Genomic DNA, 19,150 nt, shown 5'->3' with positions numbered 1-19,150 from the left:
TTAACTTCACAAGGAGGCAAGGCGCTGGCGTAAATGAAAATTTAAAGTTTGAAACACTGCCCAAATTTATTAGAACTGGAAACTTGATGTTTCGTTTGTTGGTATTCCTACATGGAGTTTGAGTTAAAAAGTGGTATTATTGTGTTTGTGTTTGACATTTGCAATGGCACATTGTCACCTTTGACTATCGCTTCGAGCGGTTTCTGTGCTGTGTTTTCAATTTAATTGACTCATTGCAAGAGACAGGGGGATGAAAGCGTTCTTGTTCGCTTGTTCAAAATGTTTATTGTTCCTTGCGAGTTAATTTGAAATAAATCTCAAACTTAACTTGTCGGTGCATTGTTTTTCTCTAAAACTTACTCAAGCTCTGTGCGTTTGAGTGTGACTTGCAAGAGTAGCCAAGTTTCTCAGTTGCCAGGCATCTTGAGACTCAGATATCCGTTTTACTCGATTGCACATAGTTTGCAATGAATGTGAGGATTGAGAAAGGGGTGGGGTATCCCTCTTCCCCGAAAATGTACCCTGTGGTCACCATACCATTTGGACGATTTGGTTTACGAGAGAGAGGGAGAGAGAGAAATAGTGAGAGAGAGAGAAATAGTGAGAGAAAGAGAGAGAGAAATAGTGAGAGAGAAAGAGAGAGAGAGCTTCTCGATAATCTCTGCTCCGCAATGCACTCCCAATATGCAAATTGTATGTAAGAGCGGTATGGTAAATGTGAATGATGACAAATTAGTGATTGACATCATGAGCATAAAACACTCAGTTGGAAAGCTATGACATGCATCCAACACGTCATGGAGCCTGACAGCACGCTCCCATGAGGTGCCTCTCGGAAGCATGTGTTGCTGAAGGCCAATTCCATTCACCATGGTGATGAAGATATTCAAGGATGAAGAACTATTTCAAGTTCACCAACAAACACGAGCATTAAATTTGTGAGGTTTATGACTGTTTATCTCACTGGGGTTGATGAAAAACAAAAGCAAATCCCACTATGTCTTCATGCAGAAAAAGCCATCATCGATATTTGATTTCCTTTTTAAGCTCGGCATTATGGTGAGTCCGACACGCCGTCCACATGTCTAAATCAAAGGCGAGTGAACGAGAATTCTAGTTTTCGCCATGGTCTTTGAAAGTTGTATTTCTGAGAAATATTTTGACATTTGGGGATAAGTTTTTTCAAGCGTCACCTTCGATTTAATCAAAGAAAGATATTAGGTCGTTTTTGTGTAAGGCGGGGAGTTTCTCGTTAGCGTAAAAACAGGCCTAGTTAACTTCCAACAACTTCTGATAATCACCATTTTCTGTTTAATCAGTTTCCATCAAAATTTCAATCAGTCTCCGGGCCCTTGATGGATGGATCAAATTCGCAGAGTTTGAAAACTGTCATAAAAAGTCATATAAAATCGCCACCCTTCACACCTCCACAAGTACTGTATAATAATCCCTTTGTCATGCATTTCAATTGTGCTAGTTTCTTCCCTTCTCACATGTTACCCTGTCATCTGAATATTATAGTATCGCGCAAAAACGGTCTTTCCTGAAATCGCCTTCTCGATCTTAATCTTGGCTTGTTCAGTTCACAAAACCTGCGAGATAATTCTCAAAAGCCATTGAATCGGTCATGCCTTACTTCAGCGGAAGAATTCTCGCATGTTTTTCTCCCAGATTTTTTTGTCAATTTCATTCGGATTTGCAATCGGTTACCGCAGTGCCTTTGATCTTCTGAGCTCATGTCATACCCATCACTGGATGACACTTCACCAGTGCTGTAAATGCCATCGTCCTGGTCTCGCTTTTCAAGCTGCTACCAACAGACCCCATTGCACCATTTCCTTTCTAACACATTTTAAAGGAGATGGCGGGAAATCGACAAGCTTTCCATTTTAACGTTCCAATCGCTGTCAGTCACTGTCACGTGACACGTCAACTAGTCTTACACGGCACCCTCTTCCTCGTGAGGGATTGTTATTCGGGCTAACTTCAAAGACTTGTGAGGGCGCGTGGTGTGTCCCAGTAACGAATTGTCTCTCGAGTTCGTCTGAGATATCAGTGTAACAAATTGAAAAGAATAGAAAATTTCCAGCGATAAATCAGCTCGATGTCTACTTACCACAGAAAATGGGTCGAGGAAAATACTCTAGTGTCACTTGGATTTCGTTTCCTGGCTCAGATGAAACGAATAGTAAAATATCAACGAAGGTTATGTATCTTTTCCTTGATAAACTGTCAAAAACAGGACAAACACAGGCCATCTTGAGTTGTTTAATCGGCTTTTGTTTCGGCTATATGGTTTAAAACTGAAAAAAGCGCTACATCAGATGAATGAAATACTCCAGGGCCACTTTCATTGTGTTTTCTGTTCCCGATTAACGAACAGTTAAATACCTGTCAGTGACATGTCACTTTCCTTTGATTAAACGTCACAACAGACTAAAAAAGTGACATTTTCTTTTATAATAAAAATCTTGAAGGGCATTTAAAAGTAGAATGCAAAGGAAAAGCACGATGTATGGATGTCAACTTCCCTCTTGTGAATAACACGACGTCTTTCATACAAGTTATTGGAAACAAAGGCTGAACTATTATTCAAATGATACACCAATTCTAACCAGTGTCTGTGCATATATCGCAAATAATTACGAAGTACACAAGAGTGGGTATTTGGGGCAGAAGAAGTATTTTATTGGTGATTTGACACAAACAAAAATACGCCATACATTTGCATGAACCTGCTGATGTGGATCAGATACAACCAAACCACCTACCATCACCTTATCCTAATCTCTTTGCTGTAAACGTGAGCCAATGAATCTGAAGTCAGGATCGGTGTATTCATGAGTGAGTGAGTATGGTTTTACGCCGCTTTTAGCAAATGTTCAAACAATATCACGGTGGGGACACCAGAAATGGGCTTCACACATTGTGCACATGTGGGGAATCGAACCCGGGTCTTCGGCGTACCGAGCGGATGTTTTAACTACTATGCTACCCACCGTCCATCAGTGTATGATGTAGATTGATGCTTTAGATGTCAGTTGTGGTGTTGTATTTTCTAGACTTGAATATTTAGTACTACCCACATTAACTTGAGTGATCCAAAAACTCGATTAGAGTTAGTCTTCAGGAAACATTTTGATATGTTAGTCTTGCTGAGGGGGATTGATCCCAGTCTGGTTCCCTGGGTCTGTTGCGCCTGCGCTACGCTCTGCCAGCCAGGCTGGATTGATCCAAGTTATCGTTTTCCAGTTGTGGCGATTAACGCACAGGATTTTCTGATCCTGACTTTTACAGATCACAATTGTTCAGCATTAAAAACAAAATTAAAAAAAAACAACAAAACAAATATAAGTTTAGTTATTGAGCACTGTGTGTTGTGTTAGACATATATGCTCGACTCTCATATATTTATAAGTATGATCTAAATATATAACATATAAGAAAGTGTTATATGTTATTTATTCAGGTCATACGTACAATTATATCGGAGTCGAGCTCCTAAGGTACAGTATGGGACGACAACTAAACAACATCGACACATCTGAACAGAGTCGGTGACCAGTGTAGAGAGACCGGAGATCATTTGTGCTGGTAGTAGCATGCAACCTGAGATACGATACATCATGGCACTAAAACATTTTAAAGTATTTCGTTAGATTCCGCCAGCATTTTTCAGTGTTCATCGGGAAACGAGAGGGTGATGTGTCTGAGCACTATGTTTGACGCAGTTCCTGACGCAAGAAGTTTCAAGAAACTTATGAAGGGAAAATATGTATTACATATTTTTATCATCAATCAAAAGGAAGTCTTTCTTGACTAATATCGTGATTCGGCAATATTCAAAGAAAAGCATCGCTGTATCGTGACCCATTTGAAGTAAAATGTACATGAAGTACAAACGACAATGTAAAACCGTATCGATTCACTGTATCCGTGGATCGATGTATCGACGCCTATCCTCGTCACACCACTAGAAATCACTCCAAGTCTTAGAACCAGCATTAGCACTGTGGTAAATGCTGCACTAGAGTTGGACTGTACATTCCTAACCCTCTGCATAGGAGCTGGCATGGTTACCAACCATGACAGCAATGGTGACAGTAGCATTGAACACGCACTCACTCTAGAAAAACCTGAATCACATTTCCTCTTCTCATAAAACATCCCCCATCCCACAACTCCAACTCACTCACTCACTCACTCACTCACTCACTCACTCACTCACTCACTCACTCACTCACTCACTCACTCACTCACTCACTCACTCACGTATGAAGCTCTAGGTTAGAGCTGGTCTTCAGCATACAGGCTTGCTCCAAGAAGGGACTAAACTGATAGGATTGGATGTTCAGACTCATTGACTTGGTTGACACATATGTATCCAAGTTCAGCGGATGCTCATGATATCAACAGCTGGAATGTCTGGTCCAGACTCAATTATTTACATGAACCTACCCTTTAGCCCTAATACTGCTGCATTCAGCATTGAACAATACACAAACTTATCCATTTCATTTTTCCCATTCTTCAAATCATATGAAAACATGCACTTAGTTTTTAATACCAACAAAGATCCAGGTTAGAATTAGACTTCAACCATCAAAGGCTGTTGTAAGAGGCTCACTGAAATAGTGAGCATATGTCATCATATCCTAGTTGCATAGATTAATGCCTGGATTCTGTGGTTAATATTACAATTACAGTATTAGTAGTACAATTACAGTTAGTATTACAAGTACAGAAAAATTTCTAATGTTTCTGAGAGCAGCAGTAAATATTTCTAATATTTCTCAGAGCAGCAGTAAACAAGAAACCAACCAAAAACTTCACTCACTCAGTGTAAATGACACACAAAACACGCTGTGATATCACTTGTTTATTGCACCTGTGTCCAAGCACTGTAACACCTGTGTCCAGGCAGTGTAACAACTGTGTCCAGGCAGTGTAACAACTGTGTCCAGGCAGTGTAACAACTGTGTCCCTCCACAGAAATGTACATCTCGTTACAACTGCTTCTCTTTACATGCATAATGAACATATTTATAAACAATACACATTAATTTGCTGCCACATGGCTTTAGACAATAACATGAAAACAAACATTTATACAACAAAAACACATGCCATAAATATTTTTGTAAAAAAATGGGTCTTGGGAAAAAAAACACATAGCACATTGTAGAATTTATGGCATTATTTTCTGTTTTGGGTTACTTATGTACAGGTTATATTGTATCAAATAATTCAAGTAATAATACACTGTATCACAAAACTGATTTCAATATGTAACATGTATTTTGCCCAAACAATAATATTTAAAATTCGGAAAGTTTTCCATCAAATTAATTATCAGTTTGAATTTTTCTCCATTTGTTTTTGGACTGAACAATCTGAAATGAGTAACAGATTATTTTCATTCTTCATATTTTGCATGACATATATTTGTTTTGATGAAATGAATATATTTATACATCAACAAACAGTTCTGGAATGCTACTTGGAGGTGATATAAAAATAAGAAATTTTAAACAATGGTGAAGTTGTGTTTGAAATGTATATGAATCATTTAGGATGAAATTCAAGCAAGCATATATAGGAAAAAATATTATTAGATGAAAGAACGCCTCTAATTGCTGAAACCAGTGACCAATGAATCCAGCACAGGTAAGGGACACTACTCTGCAAAGAGACTTGGGGAATCAGCACTGCTTGTGTAATTTGAACCGTATTATACAGATATAATATCAAAAGTGAACCAAGATATTGAGATAAGATAATACTGTTGAATAAAAATAAATTCTATCTGAGTATCTAGATTGTACGAAATATGGTGACATAAGACATTGTCATGTGATATAGAAATGGCTAAATATGTCAAAGTAAAAAGATTCTCTATGAAGCAAATCTAGAAAATGCAAATAGGACTCAAAAAAAATTAACACTTTAGTCTTGCTGCTCAAAAATACAGTGAGGATGATGAGTTTAAAAATTTGTATCTGAATTAATTAGTTTTTCAATTGAATTATATTGCATAAATTACGTGTACTTGCTGGCACTGGTGGTTCTTGTAGGTATTTCACTCCAAGTTAATAATCTGCTTTTTAACTGCAGAAATCGAATAAAACTTTGTTTAACGCCATGTTCAGCCATATTGCAACTGTAAATAACTGAGTCTGGTCAGTCCAGTGATTGACATCAAGAACATTAATCCGAAAAGTTGGGACAAAAGCACACGTATCAGTTATGTCAACAAGTCTAGTTATGAGAAACAATGCATTCTTCTGGGATGTATGTGCACCTAGTCAATGAAGTCACCATGCTCATTAAAACAATTTGGTCACCTCTTAGAGAGGCATTGGTTCCTGGAGCAAATGAAAACTACACCTATGTATATTTACTGCAATCTACAGGAAGTAATCTCATGTTTGTATTGCCATGACATTGCCAAAGTCTCTGCTGTCTGCAATTGCACAACCTGTACAAAGTCAAGGTCACCTGTTATTGCACTTCCTTGTGACTGGGACCCTAAACTTCCTTGAATTCTATTTATCTTCTACACTAAATACGTATATATCCTTTTATGCTTAAGTGTGTGAATCCATAAAAAAATGAAGACAATATATTTATATTCTTGTCAAATATTAAAAACATTATTATATATTTATATTGTGCTCATTGCATAGAAAGGTCCTCACAGACAAGGGATATTTGTCAGTTGATTGACAGATGTCAGTATCTGTGAAATAAGAGCCCTGCATACAAAATACATTTATTTTGTTTTCAGTTCCTTATCAAAATTATATTTCTCGAGATTTGGCAACATATTTCAACATTAATGATTGAGTGCTGTTTAAAGCTTTTACTCAAATCATTCTACCAAAAACATTTAAATGTTCATATCAAAATTTGACACCAGACAAATTAGACTAAGTAAATCTTACTGAATATTTCAATGGTTGTTTCAAATTTGTCTGTGAGTATCTATATGCATCATATCTTTATGTGACTGTATACCCTGTGATATATCCCTGGCAACTAACATCATATGAAGTAAACACACAAACATACATTAACCAGCCATATTTTAAATATACTGTTAGGAAAATAATATATTGACATAATGAATATCATAAGGCAGGTAAATTTGCATAAGATTCGTCTGTACTTAGCAATGTGAGTTACAAAGACTACACGACACATCAATTTTTAAATAGACCAGATTAAACAAAAAAAAAATAAAATATGAAAACAGAGCATTATCAGGATCTGCCTATCCTGGCAGATAATCAATATTACATAGTATTTTATTGTGTAGCCTTAATCAAAATATTTCACTGATTACAAATATGTTTTTTTCTGTACATAAATATGCAGATAAATTAACAAATTCAAGCGCTAGAATAATATTGTCTTCAAATTGTAATTGAAAAGCATTGTCAAAGTTTTATTAAAAAATAAACTGTTTAATAATTACTTAAGTATGAAATGAACACATCTTTCATTGCCCAGCAAAGTGGACATACCATTTAATAACTCATAGAAACAAATAAGGGAACATGTGATAGTACAAGTGTTCCTTTATTCTTTTCCAGGTTCCCTCACAACACATGTATCGCACTGTGGGTGAAATTCTGGAAATAATGAAAGGAACATTTGTACTATCATGTATTCAATGATTTCTTTCCATGAGCATATTGTTTACTAAGCGGGAAACGATGTAAATAAGTTGCACTAGTGCCTGCTATCACATTACTTTCCTCTGCCTGCTTATGATACGGGAGAGAGACATGGAGAGATGTAAACTGTACAATGTACAATGTACAATGTCCAGTGTCTGAATGAACAGTCAGATATGGGCAAATGTGCATATATAAATGGAATCTTCTCTGATGGGTTAAAAACTTCACATGGGATCTGCAAACAAAATGCAGATCTCTGGTGATACCATTCAAATTAGTGTAGATCTCAGTAGGATCTTCGAAACCGGTGTAGAGTGAGACTATCCAATATAGAGTAGATCTTACATGTTTCTTCAAAACTGGAGTAGATCTCAATTAAGTCATTAAAAATACTGGAGATCCCAATTGGGTCATTGAAAATAGCGGAGATCTCATGTGGGTCTTCACAACTGCTGTAGATCTCACTTTGGTGGTCGAAAATGGTTCAAACAGCACTTGGGTTGTGTTCATCTCATCTGAATGTTCAGTGTAGTTAATGAACACTAGTTGTTGAACCTGTTGAAATACATTATAATTGTCTAGTTGAAAAACAACAGGACGATAAATGCACAGAAACACAGGTAATAAATATGATGATTCTCACTATTTCCTCCACATCCTAGTTTAGTTTACTCTAAATGCATTTAAGCTGACAAGGCTCCACTGCTAAAAGTTATGAAGACACAATCCTAATAAGATTTTATGGTACTCAGTCAAGGTGGCTCAGTGAGTTAGATCACTGACTTTGCCTGCTAGCAATCTGATGCATCACTCTGAGAAAGAAGGTTGAAATCGTGGATGGCATAAAACATAAAAGGTACTGGAATCTGTACTTTACAAAAGACATTGTAATCCAAAATAAACTTATGTTACATTTGACCACTTTCTCAAACACTCTGTGTAATACAGTCTATGAGCAGAGCTAATGTACATTTGCAACAGAGGTACACAAAGTGCCTACACAATCAGTTAACTACCATTCCTCAATGGAACCAGGATTTGTACTTCATAAAGAAAGTGTCATCACAAATATAACTTACGTTATAATGTTATATTGTTACCTGTTACAAACAATGTTATATAAAACATTTTGGTTTTCTTTATCTTATACATCATTGAAAAAGTCATAATAATCATAATTATCATCCGCACAGTTATGCAACACCTCATAACCATGTTATTCAAGCTTAACTCTTCATCAGCATCGCGGTGAGCATTATTCAAGTGTGAAGGTGAAATGATGAACTTACTCATTGAAAATCAGGTTTGACATCTTCAAAGTTCACTTCAATGGCAAAGCTTTCCCTGAATACATGGTAGACCTTCTTTTTGTGAGGATTGTCAATTTCACTTCGAGCCATGCGTAATCTGTAAAGCACTAAATTCATTAAAAGGCACTGTCTGTTGTTATGTAATAATCACAATGCTGAAAATTTACTTTAAGCAACAACATTAAGTGAAGAACCATGAATATTACCGAATTTTCATTGCAAGATTTTCTAAAAGGCGAAGTATGGGGCAGATACAGGGCAGATCTGACCACTCACTTATTATCTTCTATAAAGGCAGTGTTGAACCAGAAGTAGAAAGGGCACTTGTCATAGCCCTTCGGAAGACGCACCTGAAATTTACAATTCAGACACAGTTAAATTATGACAATTTCCAAAGGTACAGCTCTACAATGAAATTTAAAGTTTGGTACAGGTGTAAAGTAAATTTAAGAGTATATTTGTCATGTGGAAGTAATCACATTTCTGTAAAGACCTGACCACTTATTTATTCATTACAAAAGACATGTGAACACCACAAGAACCAGTCATGAATGTTTGCTCATGATATCAGCCACCGGTTTGGAAGCTGTTATAGACTGACTGCTTGAATGCTGCTGAACTGCAGTTATTTACAACAACAATTACAGCTAATTATTTACATGCTTATCATGAACGACCCTACAAAGAGTTCACTTATAGAGCAGGCATAAAAAGAACTTTCCAATGAAGAACTAGAATACAAAGAACTAGCAAAAAAGAACCTCCTTATCAAGAACTAGCATACAAAGAACTGGTTTATGGAGAAATGGTATACAGAGGACTCGGATAACGCAAACTGGCATACTAAGAGCTGGTTTATGGAGAAATGGCATATAGAGAACTAGGATAATGAAAACTGGCATACAAAGAACTGGTTTACGGAGAAATGGCATACAGAGAACTAGGATAACGAAAGCTGGCATACAAAGAACTGGCTTACAGAGAACTGGCTTATGAAGAACTAGAATACAAAGAACTTACAGAGTACAAGCATACAAAGAGATGGATTATGGAGAAGTGGCATACAAAGACCTGGCTTGTTGAAAACTGGCATACAAAGACCTAGAATACAAATAACTGGCTCATGAACAACAGGCTTACATTTGTGGAGTGGAACATGACCTTGATGTCACCCTCCAGTCGTGGGCTGTTCTGCAGATTGATGACGATACTGTCACTGTCTGTGTACTTCATCAGCTGTAAACAATGTATGCAACATACTGCACTTGCATTAACCAAAAGTCCCTGTAAGTTTGGACATCATTTCAAATCTGATTATTGTCCCACATGGTACATTATTGTTAATCATTGTAAATCAGTCTGCTCTTGCCTATCAGTATGTTGCTGATTCTAGTAAATATATATCACAGAACTTCATTATGTTTTAAGCAATAAGAAAATGATGTCGATGAATAATGGTGTGATTAGTTTACATACCTCTTAAGATGAATAAAAACACTGACGAGATAACTTACCTGGCAGTTTAGACCTGTACCAACGACACATTCAAAGATGAGAAGACCATCAGCCCGGATCTCCATAGACAAGTCACTTCCGTCCCCATCACCAACACCTGGTCAATAACAGACATCCGATGTAGGAGGATAATGCTAGTAACACCTGACATATTTGGATAACACTAGTTATGCCTGATGTAGTTTGATAACACCTAAACTCCTTGGACAGGTCACTGTCATCCCCACTACGCACACCTGGCCAATAACAGACATCTGATGTACGAGAATAACACTAGGCACACTTGGTGTAGGAGGATAACACTAGTTATACTTGATACAGGAGGAAAAACACTACTTATACCTGATGTAGGAGGAAAAACACTACTTATACCTGATGTAGGAGGATAACACTAGTTATACCTGATGTAGGAGGATAACTTTAGTTTTACCTGATGTAGAGGATAACACTAGTTTTACCTGATGTAGAAGGATAACACTAGTTACACCTGATGTGGGAGGATAACACAAGTTATATCCAGTGTAGGAGGATAACATATGATATACAACAACACCAAATATTTAATACCACCTGGAGAAGGATGGATTACAGTTTAACATCTGATAACAATGGAAAACACCTATGAGATGATAACACTGCCTATATAATGGTACGGATAACCCTTGATATCAATGGGATCCTGAAAAATTTAAAATATGTGGGGATCATGAGCATTTGGGGAATACTTTTTTATAAAAATTTTCCTCATTAAAAAAGCGTTCCTGTTCCCTAATTATTTCTGTTCATGGATGAATAACATATGATCTGGAATAATAACACCTAGTAGAGGACAGATAACAGCTAACAGAGTATACATAACACCTAGTAGAGGATATACAACACCTAGCAGAGGATGGATAAAACCAAGTAGAGGATATAAAACACCTAGTAGAGGATATAAAACACCTAGTAGAGGATACATAACATCTATTAGAGGATACATAACACCTTGTAGATGATGGATAACACATAGGTGGGGATATATAACACATAGTAAAAGGTGGATAACATCTAGTAGAGGATATATAACACTTAGTAGAGGATGGATAACACCCAGTAAAGGATGGTAACACCTAGTAGAGGTTACATAACATCTATTAGAGGATAAATAACACCTAGTAGATGATGGATAACACATAGTAGGGGATATATAACACATAGTAAAAGGTGGATAACATCTAGTAGAGGATATATAACACTTAGTAGAGGATGGATAACACCCAGTAAAGGATGGTAACACCTAGTAGAGGATGAATAACACCTAGTCAGGAACACTGATACACGTACCTCTGATTCCTTCTATTTTTATTGATGTAATTTTCATATATTTCTTTGGAGGTAGTTGTCGGTTGTCATTCTTTATCTTCTCATAGTACCCAACATAACGACTCTGGAAGTCAAAACAGCTGATTGTTTCATAGATGAGAATTTGAGCAATACCTTTACACTGTTCAAACCTTTATCTGGAGAGGTAGTCTAGTGGTTTAAGTGTTCATATGTGAACAATAAATTCCCTATGTGGACACAAAGTGTGAAGCCTATTTCTGGCATCCCATGCCACAAATCCAAATCACTGAAATATGTGTTGATGGCATTTTCGCTCAATTTGGAATTTTGAGAAGATGATTTACGGAGTTCCCAACCGACTGGACTGTGATTCTCAAACAGTCTGTTCGTGGTGCACTCTCCCTTTCATTTTACTACTCAACACACTTAAGTGTTTATCAAGACATTGTGAACTGGTTGTTTATTATGAGTGTGTGGTTTTATGCCACTGTTATCAATATTCCAACAATATCACGGCAGGGGACACTAGGAAGAGGCATCACACCATGTACCCCGGCGAGGAATTGGGCAAACACTCTAACCACTAGATTGCCCTACCTCCTCAAGGTTATCATGAACACTCCAGTGTTCCTCTCTTTATTAAGAACAACTTCAATTTATACCAGATTATCACAAATAATTTCAGCATTTATCAGGTTAACATGAACAACACAAAAGTGTATGAGAGCATCATTATCTTCAGCCAGCACAAAATTACAAACTTAAGTGGTTCTAGTTTCAGTAATAATATTAGAAAAATTTAGAGGACAAAAGTTTAATTTCTCAGCTCTTTTTCCATGTTAAGTCTGCAATAATCAATAAATTTAGTTCACCTGGCTGGGAGTCTCCACACCCTGGAAGGATTTACCAACACTCAGGTCCGTCCGACGATCACCAAAATAGGTGAGACTCTCCTGAAGCACAATAAGACAGAAACTGTTGACTGGTCACACCCTAACAACACATCATCAACCCTGACAACCTATTATCTTCATCACACAGCATAGTGTGGAGAGTCAAGGGAAACAACTCTTGCACACCTACTGCTTCAAATCAGCATTACCAACAATAATCGCATCAACAATTGTGCAACTACACTCAAATAAAGGGAGGTCATTAAACACCAGTATCAATCAGTGATAAATAGAAAGTGAAAACAACAATGTTTCGATTACATCTGAAAATATTTTAAAATATTTACTGCTCAATACAGTCATCATTGATATATATATTTGAATTCTTACAATGCCTAGAGAAATAGATGACACAGGACATAAGGCAACGTTTTTAATGGTTTTAAAATTTTGGCAATATTCCAAATAATGACAAGAAGATAGAAAGAATGGACTTAATGAACAAAATACCCAAATGGGGTTTCAAGGGACACTGATGCGTAGCAATTTCCATGGACTGGTTGTTCCTTTTGTTATTGTTTTTCTCCTGTGAGTAAAGGATGATATCCCAGAATTTGTGACTGGTTCGTGACCTCTGCTGCGCAGCCCGTATGCACAATTGAGAGTTTAATTATAGACAGATCAACTAAGGTGAAGCTATTTTTACTTCATTACAAATGTATTATGAAAACAAATGAAATAATTTGAAGGTTAATCATCTGCCAGTGGTAGAAACGATAAAAACCTATTAGGACGGAAAAATAGCAAAGCCAATGTACGTCTTCATATTTTGTCTGATAACCCTTATTAGTTTATTGTCATATTTGTAGTCACGACATGGCTGAAACATTGCTGATGTGATGTTAAATATGAACTCACTCACTCACTCATATTTGCTTATACTTATAGTAAATTTCTAACATGACTGTAACATTTAAACATTGTATAGACTGCCAATGTGGTTCCTATTTCACACACATACGCGATCTAGTGTGTGTTTTCTGTCATATAGATTCTGCTGAATGCTACAACAAATAAATTAAAACAAAATGCAGATAATGAATTTAAAACAGACTAATGTTATACCAGCAATGTCAGGCTACAACCTTCTTCAGGAATGTATCCATCAATATCCACATAAAAGAATGATATTCCATTCATCTGCAGCTGGTAAATAATCCTGCTCTATGTCGTGTCTAATTGCAAAAAAGTAATACATTGTTTCACGTCTTTCACATTGGTGAAAACCTGATAAATCTCTCATTGGTCACTCAAAATAGCACACCTGACAACTAGTTGTATGATGTCCACCATTCTAAGTAATTTAGTTAACCAATAATGAGAAATCAATCCATCAACGCAATGGTGGTTAATTCTTTGAAGGGAGGATGTTGTTCTTACACTCGCACTTTACGACAGGGTGTAGTCAGTGTATATTAGTACATCTACACACACTGCCTTTTGACAAATCCTCTGTAAAAGATAAAAGTAATTAATCAATCAGTGTGTTATCGGTTAATCCTTTGATCGATGTTTGTTTTTGTAACTCAGGTGATAAACCCACTTACATGCACATATATATTACATAACATACAATACATTTGCCACTACAGACCTTAATTGATAATGTTGAGTGTTTACTCCAGACAGGAGAAATGCCAAATGGGAAGCTTTGCTGAGTAACCTGAGAGGTGTTACCACTAATTATACTTCTTATAAATTCATTAACTGACCGTCAAGAGAATGATGACAAATAACACATGTAGGTTTATACCATCAAACGCGAATTACAGCAAGGAGGATGTAATCTCTGTGTCGCATGCAGCCTGAAAACACTTATGGGCCAGAACTGTTTTGAGGATACCAACGGAACTTCGTTACATAAGAAATACATACAGGCATTTGCTGTGTACTTGGGAAATAGGTGTAATCAGGGTTTTTTCACGTGAGAAAATTTTCAGATTTCTCTACCAATGGCAAAGTCATTGTTTTTAGTTTACAAATTCAAATAAATCAACTGTGTGTTTTTATTATCATAAAGCTGGGCTCACACTCAAAACTATCTGAATATAAAGCTTTGTAATCTTTTGGACTGAAACAAATGGCTTGCTATGTGCCTGTAGACATCATGTTTTCACATAACATGATTAAATATCCAGGTAAAAAACACAAAAATATGATCAAATTGGATCAGTCACTAAACCATCCAGGCATCATAAAAAACTACACTGCCAGGAAATGTTGGTTACAATCAGACAAGGAATACCATGTACTTTTTTAAAGAATGGCATATGATGGGCATCCAGCCTCCTGACTGTTTAGATGAAGAAATTCTGCTAATGTGGACCGGAGCCCAGTCCCTGTGTCCATCACGGTCGAGGGAGCAGGCGCTGACCAATTTGCAGTTTGGTTTCGAAATTAGACCGTTGGCGAGAAACATTATTTGCTCCGCATCAGTGCCCTTTTGAAACACATGAATCAAATCACTATCATGTTTTCATGTTGTTCATTTATGTAGAACTTACATGTATATCCAAGGTAGCACTGCTCAGAAGTGCTGAATTATTACCCTGGATAACCCAAACTGTATAATATGTATGATATACAGACTTTGAAATTCTTCCAGATCTCTATAACACCTTTGTCTCATCTATTCTTTTTTCTTCCTCTCACCACCCTCTAACTTTTTGCATGATAATGATGATAATAGTTCACTTTTTTAAGTGCATTTTCAGGATGAATATCTTGCTCAAAGTGCAGTTATTATTACACCAAATAACTCAAACTGCCTGTGAGGCACTAGAAGGTTAATAGTCACATGACTTGTCCCATCGGGTACCCATACTCTGCTGGATGAACAGTGGCAATTTTGAACAAACTTGTCTTAGGTGAGACCATATGTATTACACGTGCTTCAATGTGTGAGGTGGAATGAAGTCATAGAAACTCAGGAGTCCATCTATCAAACACACTCACACATTCAAGGACTAACTTCAACTGATTCATGACCTAAGCTCTATGCACAGGACCACAAACTACATCAAGATTACCCTACCATCACATAAGCCCATTTTCTGTCCATATTTACATAACTATACGGTTAGTATCAGTCTATATATCTACAATATAATCCCTTCATACAAGCACAGTCATCTAAGACCCAATGACAGTTTCTCAATCTGCTGTCTTACCTCCGCCTCTTCAAACAACCCGCAGTCAATCAGCCAAGTACAGATCATCGTCCCTGTCCGACCTTTGCCTCCTTTGCAATGAATTGCAATAATGTTACGAGTGTCGGCTGCCATCCATTCACGAACGTCATCCGTGAATTTCAGCATATCACTGAAAATCAAAAAACATATTTTCTCATCCTTTTCAGTAAACTAGAAACCTTTCACTAACTAATAGCTAAACATTTTAAAAGAAACCAAAATAACATGTAAAGCCATTATGATAATAAATATGCTTGATAAACCTCTAAGAAAATGATGATTAATGACACAGGAGTTATCTCCCTTATACTGTGCATTTGTATGTACAGTTGCAGTATAATTCATACTTTTTATGAATGATAATTAACATTATTCTTACGCAAGTTTAGGCACATTGTGATCGTCAATGAAAACCCGCCGCACATTGTTAAAAAACAACGTCTCATCGTAATCTCGCTCACCTGGAGAATTCAAAGAGAAAGATGAGTATCAGAGATGTGTTTATGAATGAATGTATGATATACAAGACATACATGCACAATGGAAAATATTTTTCCCTTATACTACACGTGAATATCCAGGTAAGAACTGTTTTTCAGTAACACATACTTGTTAGGCTACTAATGGTATCGGGTGGTATTGCTGACTTAGCTGACACATATCATATCCTAATTGCGTGGAATGGTGCTCATATTGTTGATCACTGGATCGTCTGGTCCAGATTATTTACATACCACCACATATACTCCAGAGTGTGGTGTTAAACAATAAACCGACCAACCAACCAATAACTGAGAGTGATAAGAGAGGAAAACCAAATTGTCAGTTTAAATATCAATGTTACATCTGCCTTGTTTGATTGTGAGTTTGTATTTATCAGATAGAAAAGGAACATGACTGCAGTGAACCATCCTCGGTCACAGTTAGACGTGGTAACAGCTAAAGTTACAGACAATGTAACAGCTAAAGGTACAGTCAGACATGGTAACAGCTAAAGTTACAGTCAGACAATGTAACAGCTAAAGGTACAGTCAGACATGGTAACAGCTAAAGGTATGGTCACACATGGTAACAGCTGAAGTTTCAGTCAGACATGGTAACATCTGAAGTTTCAGTCAGACATGTCAAAGTGAGGACATCGCAGAGACATATCTTGACAAACACAAAGGGCAGAATCCCAATGACTACAGTGCCGCCTACAACTGGCAATACTTACTGCATAAATTATATATTCTGTAATGACCCGGATGCTTTGTGTTGAAAAATCTGGCTACTTCCTGAAATTAAAGACAGAAACACATATTCGCCATAAACACTTCCCTGAATCTCCTAATGACTGAAGCACAGTAACACATTAATATGTATATTCTCTACTGAAAATCATAAAAAAACACTTACTCACTATATTTCTTATGTCTCTTGAAAAATAGAATACAGTTCACTACCACAAAATGTCATTAAAGTTTGTAAACAAGACTTGTCAGTTTGTAGGTGAGTCAGTTTGTTAGATTAACACTGCTTCACATTCTGCTATTTTACAGCAGCCCAGCTAAATGACAGAGAATCCAAATCCAGATCTTTATCAGTTCGGAGTAACCCACTCACATGAATACAGCATTGACAAACCTGAACACTTAATCTGGGGTACCATGAATCGAACCCACAAATATTGGTAACCATCCTGCCAAATGGACACACTTTCCATAGTGAACTGCAGCGCATTGACTGCGTGAGTGAGTGAGTCAGGTTGTACACCGCTTTTTGCAATATTCCAGAAATATATTACAGCAAGGGACACTAGATATGAGCTTCACACATGGGGAGTCGAACCCAGGCTTCTGGCTTGACAAGCAAACACTTTAACCACCAGGCTACCCCACCCTCCCTGTAAACTGTGAAAGAAATATGTATCTACCAAACTTAATACTCACTCTGATGGGATTTCTGTAGAAGGCCATCATCCCCTTGGATGGGAAGGACATGGCAATTACCCTCTCTGAAACAAGATAACTCTGTGTCAGGTGATGTAACAAAGATCAACAAACCAGTGGTTGATAGAGTGATCACCAATACAAATTACCTGTTGTCACTTCAGTTTACCAAGCGGGGTCAGTTCCATGCAGGCAAACTGGTGGTAGATAATACGAGCACAAACACAAGTCAACCATACATGTCTCTGCAGTACCACCAATTGGGGTCTGCTCCATGCAAGCAAACTGGTGGTTGATAGCGTGAGCACCAACACACAGTGAAATTTTGGTGTCACTCCAGGTCAGAAACCAGGGGTTGAGAGTGTGAGCACTTCTCTGCTCTCTATAAAATCTTCCAGAAGAGCTCAACCTTTCCAACGATTGATGTGTCAAAATATCTACTGTGAATCACACTTAATATGCACTCTCTGTAGGTGATTGACATCCGTGGTAATTTTACCTGTAATATAGCAAAGGTCAAGGTCAAAACCATCCTTCTGGTATCGTCGCTTATTTTGTGAGACCACATGACGGGTTGCCTTTGTAACTTGACGATGTTGCACGACCATAAAATAGATGATCCTCGCAATTCGAATGATTCGGAAGACTCGACCAATCACCACCAGTCTGAAATTCCAAAGTAAAGATAAAGTCCACGACAATAAATAAAAATCCATACAAAGCTGGAAAAAGAAACAGAGGGATAAACACCAATAATAAACTAAGCAACAAACAGCAACAATGGTAAAAAACAGTCATTTTACAGATTGCATGTCAGATATATGCTTGGAATTATCAAGATGTCTGTACTGAAATCAAAACTGAGCATACACTTCCTGGCAGGAAAGGCAAGCAAAAATAGATTCAACCTTAGATGTGAAAATGTTTATGTCATAAAATGTATTGAAAAACTGAAACATATTTACCAATACAATAACGGCAAATATATTGGGCAGCTCGTTGAACTGGTTGACAGATACTCATAGACCATTGGCAAACTGTCCATCATGACAACAGTTATACAATATTGCAAAATTTAAATGCTATTAAAGGTGAATTTCAAGCTATGTGAAAATGCCCAATATATAATGAGACATTAAAAGATTATATACTGAGAAAATATATTGATATATGTACAATTTGCTCCAGTTCACTTAATGCAGTTCTGTAAACTAGAAAAAAATATAAATAATATACCAGATA

At 36.9% G+C, this 19,150-nt stretch overlaps 1 protein-coding gene across 2 annotated transcripts in view; it reads right to left on the bottom strand.

Moving 5' to 3' along the window:
• Positions 1-4,866: 4,866 nt before the first annotated feature.
• LOC137273872 (phosphatidylinositol 3,4,5-trisphosphate 3-phosphatase TPTE2-like) overlaps positions 4,867-19,150 on the bottom strand; it is a 60,300-nt gene continuing 46,016 nt past the window's right edge. The window contains exons 5-16 of one of the 2 annotated variants that reach the window (XM_067806769.1): positions 18,408-18,574; positions 17,909-17,973; positions 17,194-17,254; positions 16,357-16,438; positions 15,957-16,107; positions 12,706-12,786; positions 11,834-11,936; positions 10,507-10,604; positions 10,133-10,228; positions 9,269-9,342; positions 8,972-9,089; positions 4,867-8,237 (exon numbers count right to left, since the gene is read on the bottom strand). In XM_067806769.1, the coding sequence (XP_067662870.1) occupies positions 8,972-9,089; positions 9,269-9,342; positions 10,133-10,228; positions 10,507-10,604; positions 11,834-11,936; positions 12,706-12,786; positions 15,957-16,107; positions 16,357-16,438; positions 17,194-17,254; positions 17,909-17,973; positions 18,408-18,574 (1,096 nt within the window). In that variant the 3' untranslated portion in view covers positions 4,867-8,237. The remainder of the gene's footprint in view (positions 8,238-8,971; positions 9,090-9,268; positions 9,343-10,132; positions 10,229-10,506; positions 10,605-11,833; positions 11,937-12,705; positions 12,787-15,956; positions 16,108-16,356; positions 16,439-17,193; positions 17,255-17,908; positions 17,974-18,407; positions 18,575-19,150) is intronic. The other variant, XM_067806768.1, reaches the window with a different exon arrangement.

This window comes from Haliotis asinina, chromosome 2, assembly GCF_037392515.1.
Source record: "Haliotis asinina isolate JCU_RB_2024 chromosome 2, JCU_Hal_asi_v2, whole genome shotgun sequence".
Taxonomy (NCBI): Eukaryota; Metazoa; Mollusca; class Gastropoda; order Lepetellida; family Haliotidae; genus Haliotis; species Haliotis asinina.
Note: the sequence above shows the minus strand (reverse complement) of the source record. Positions and strands in the feature narration are given on the sequence as shown.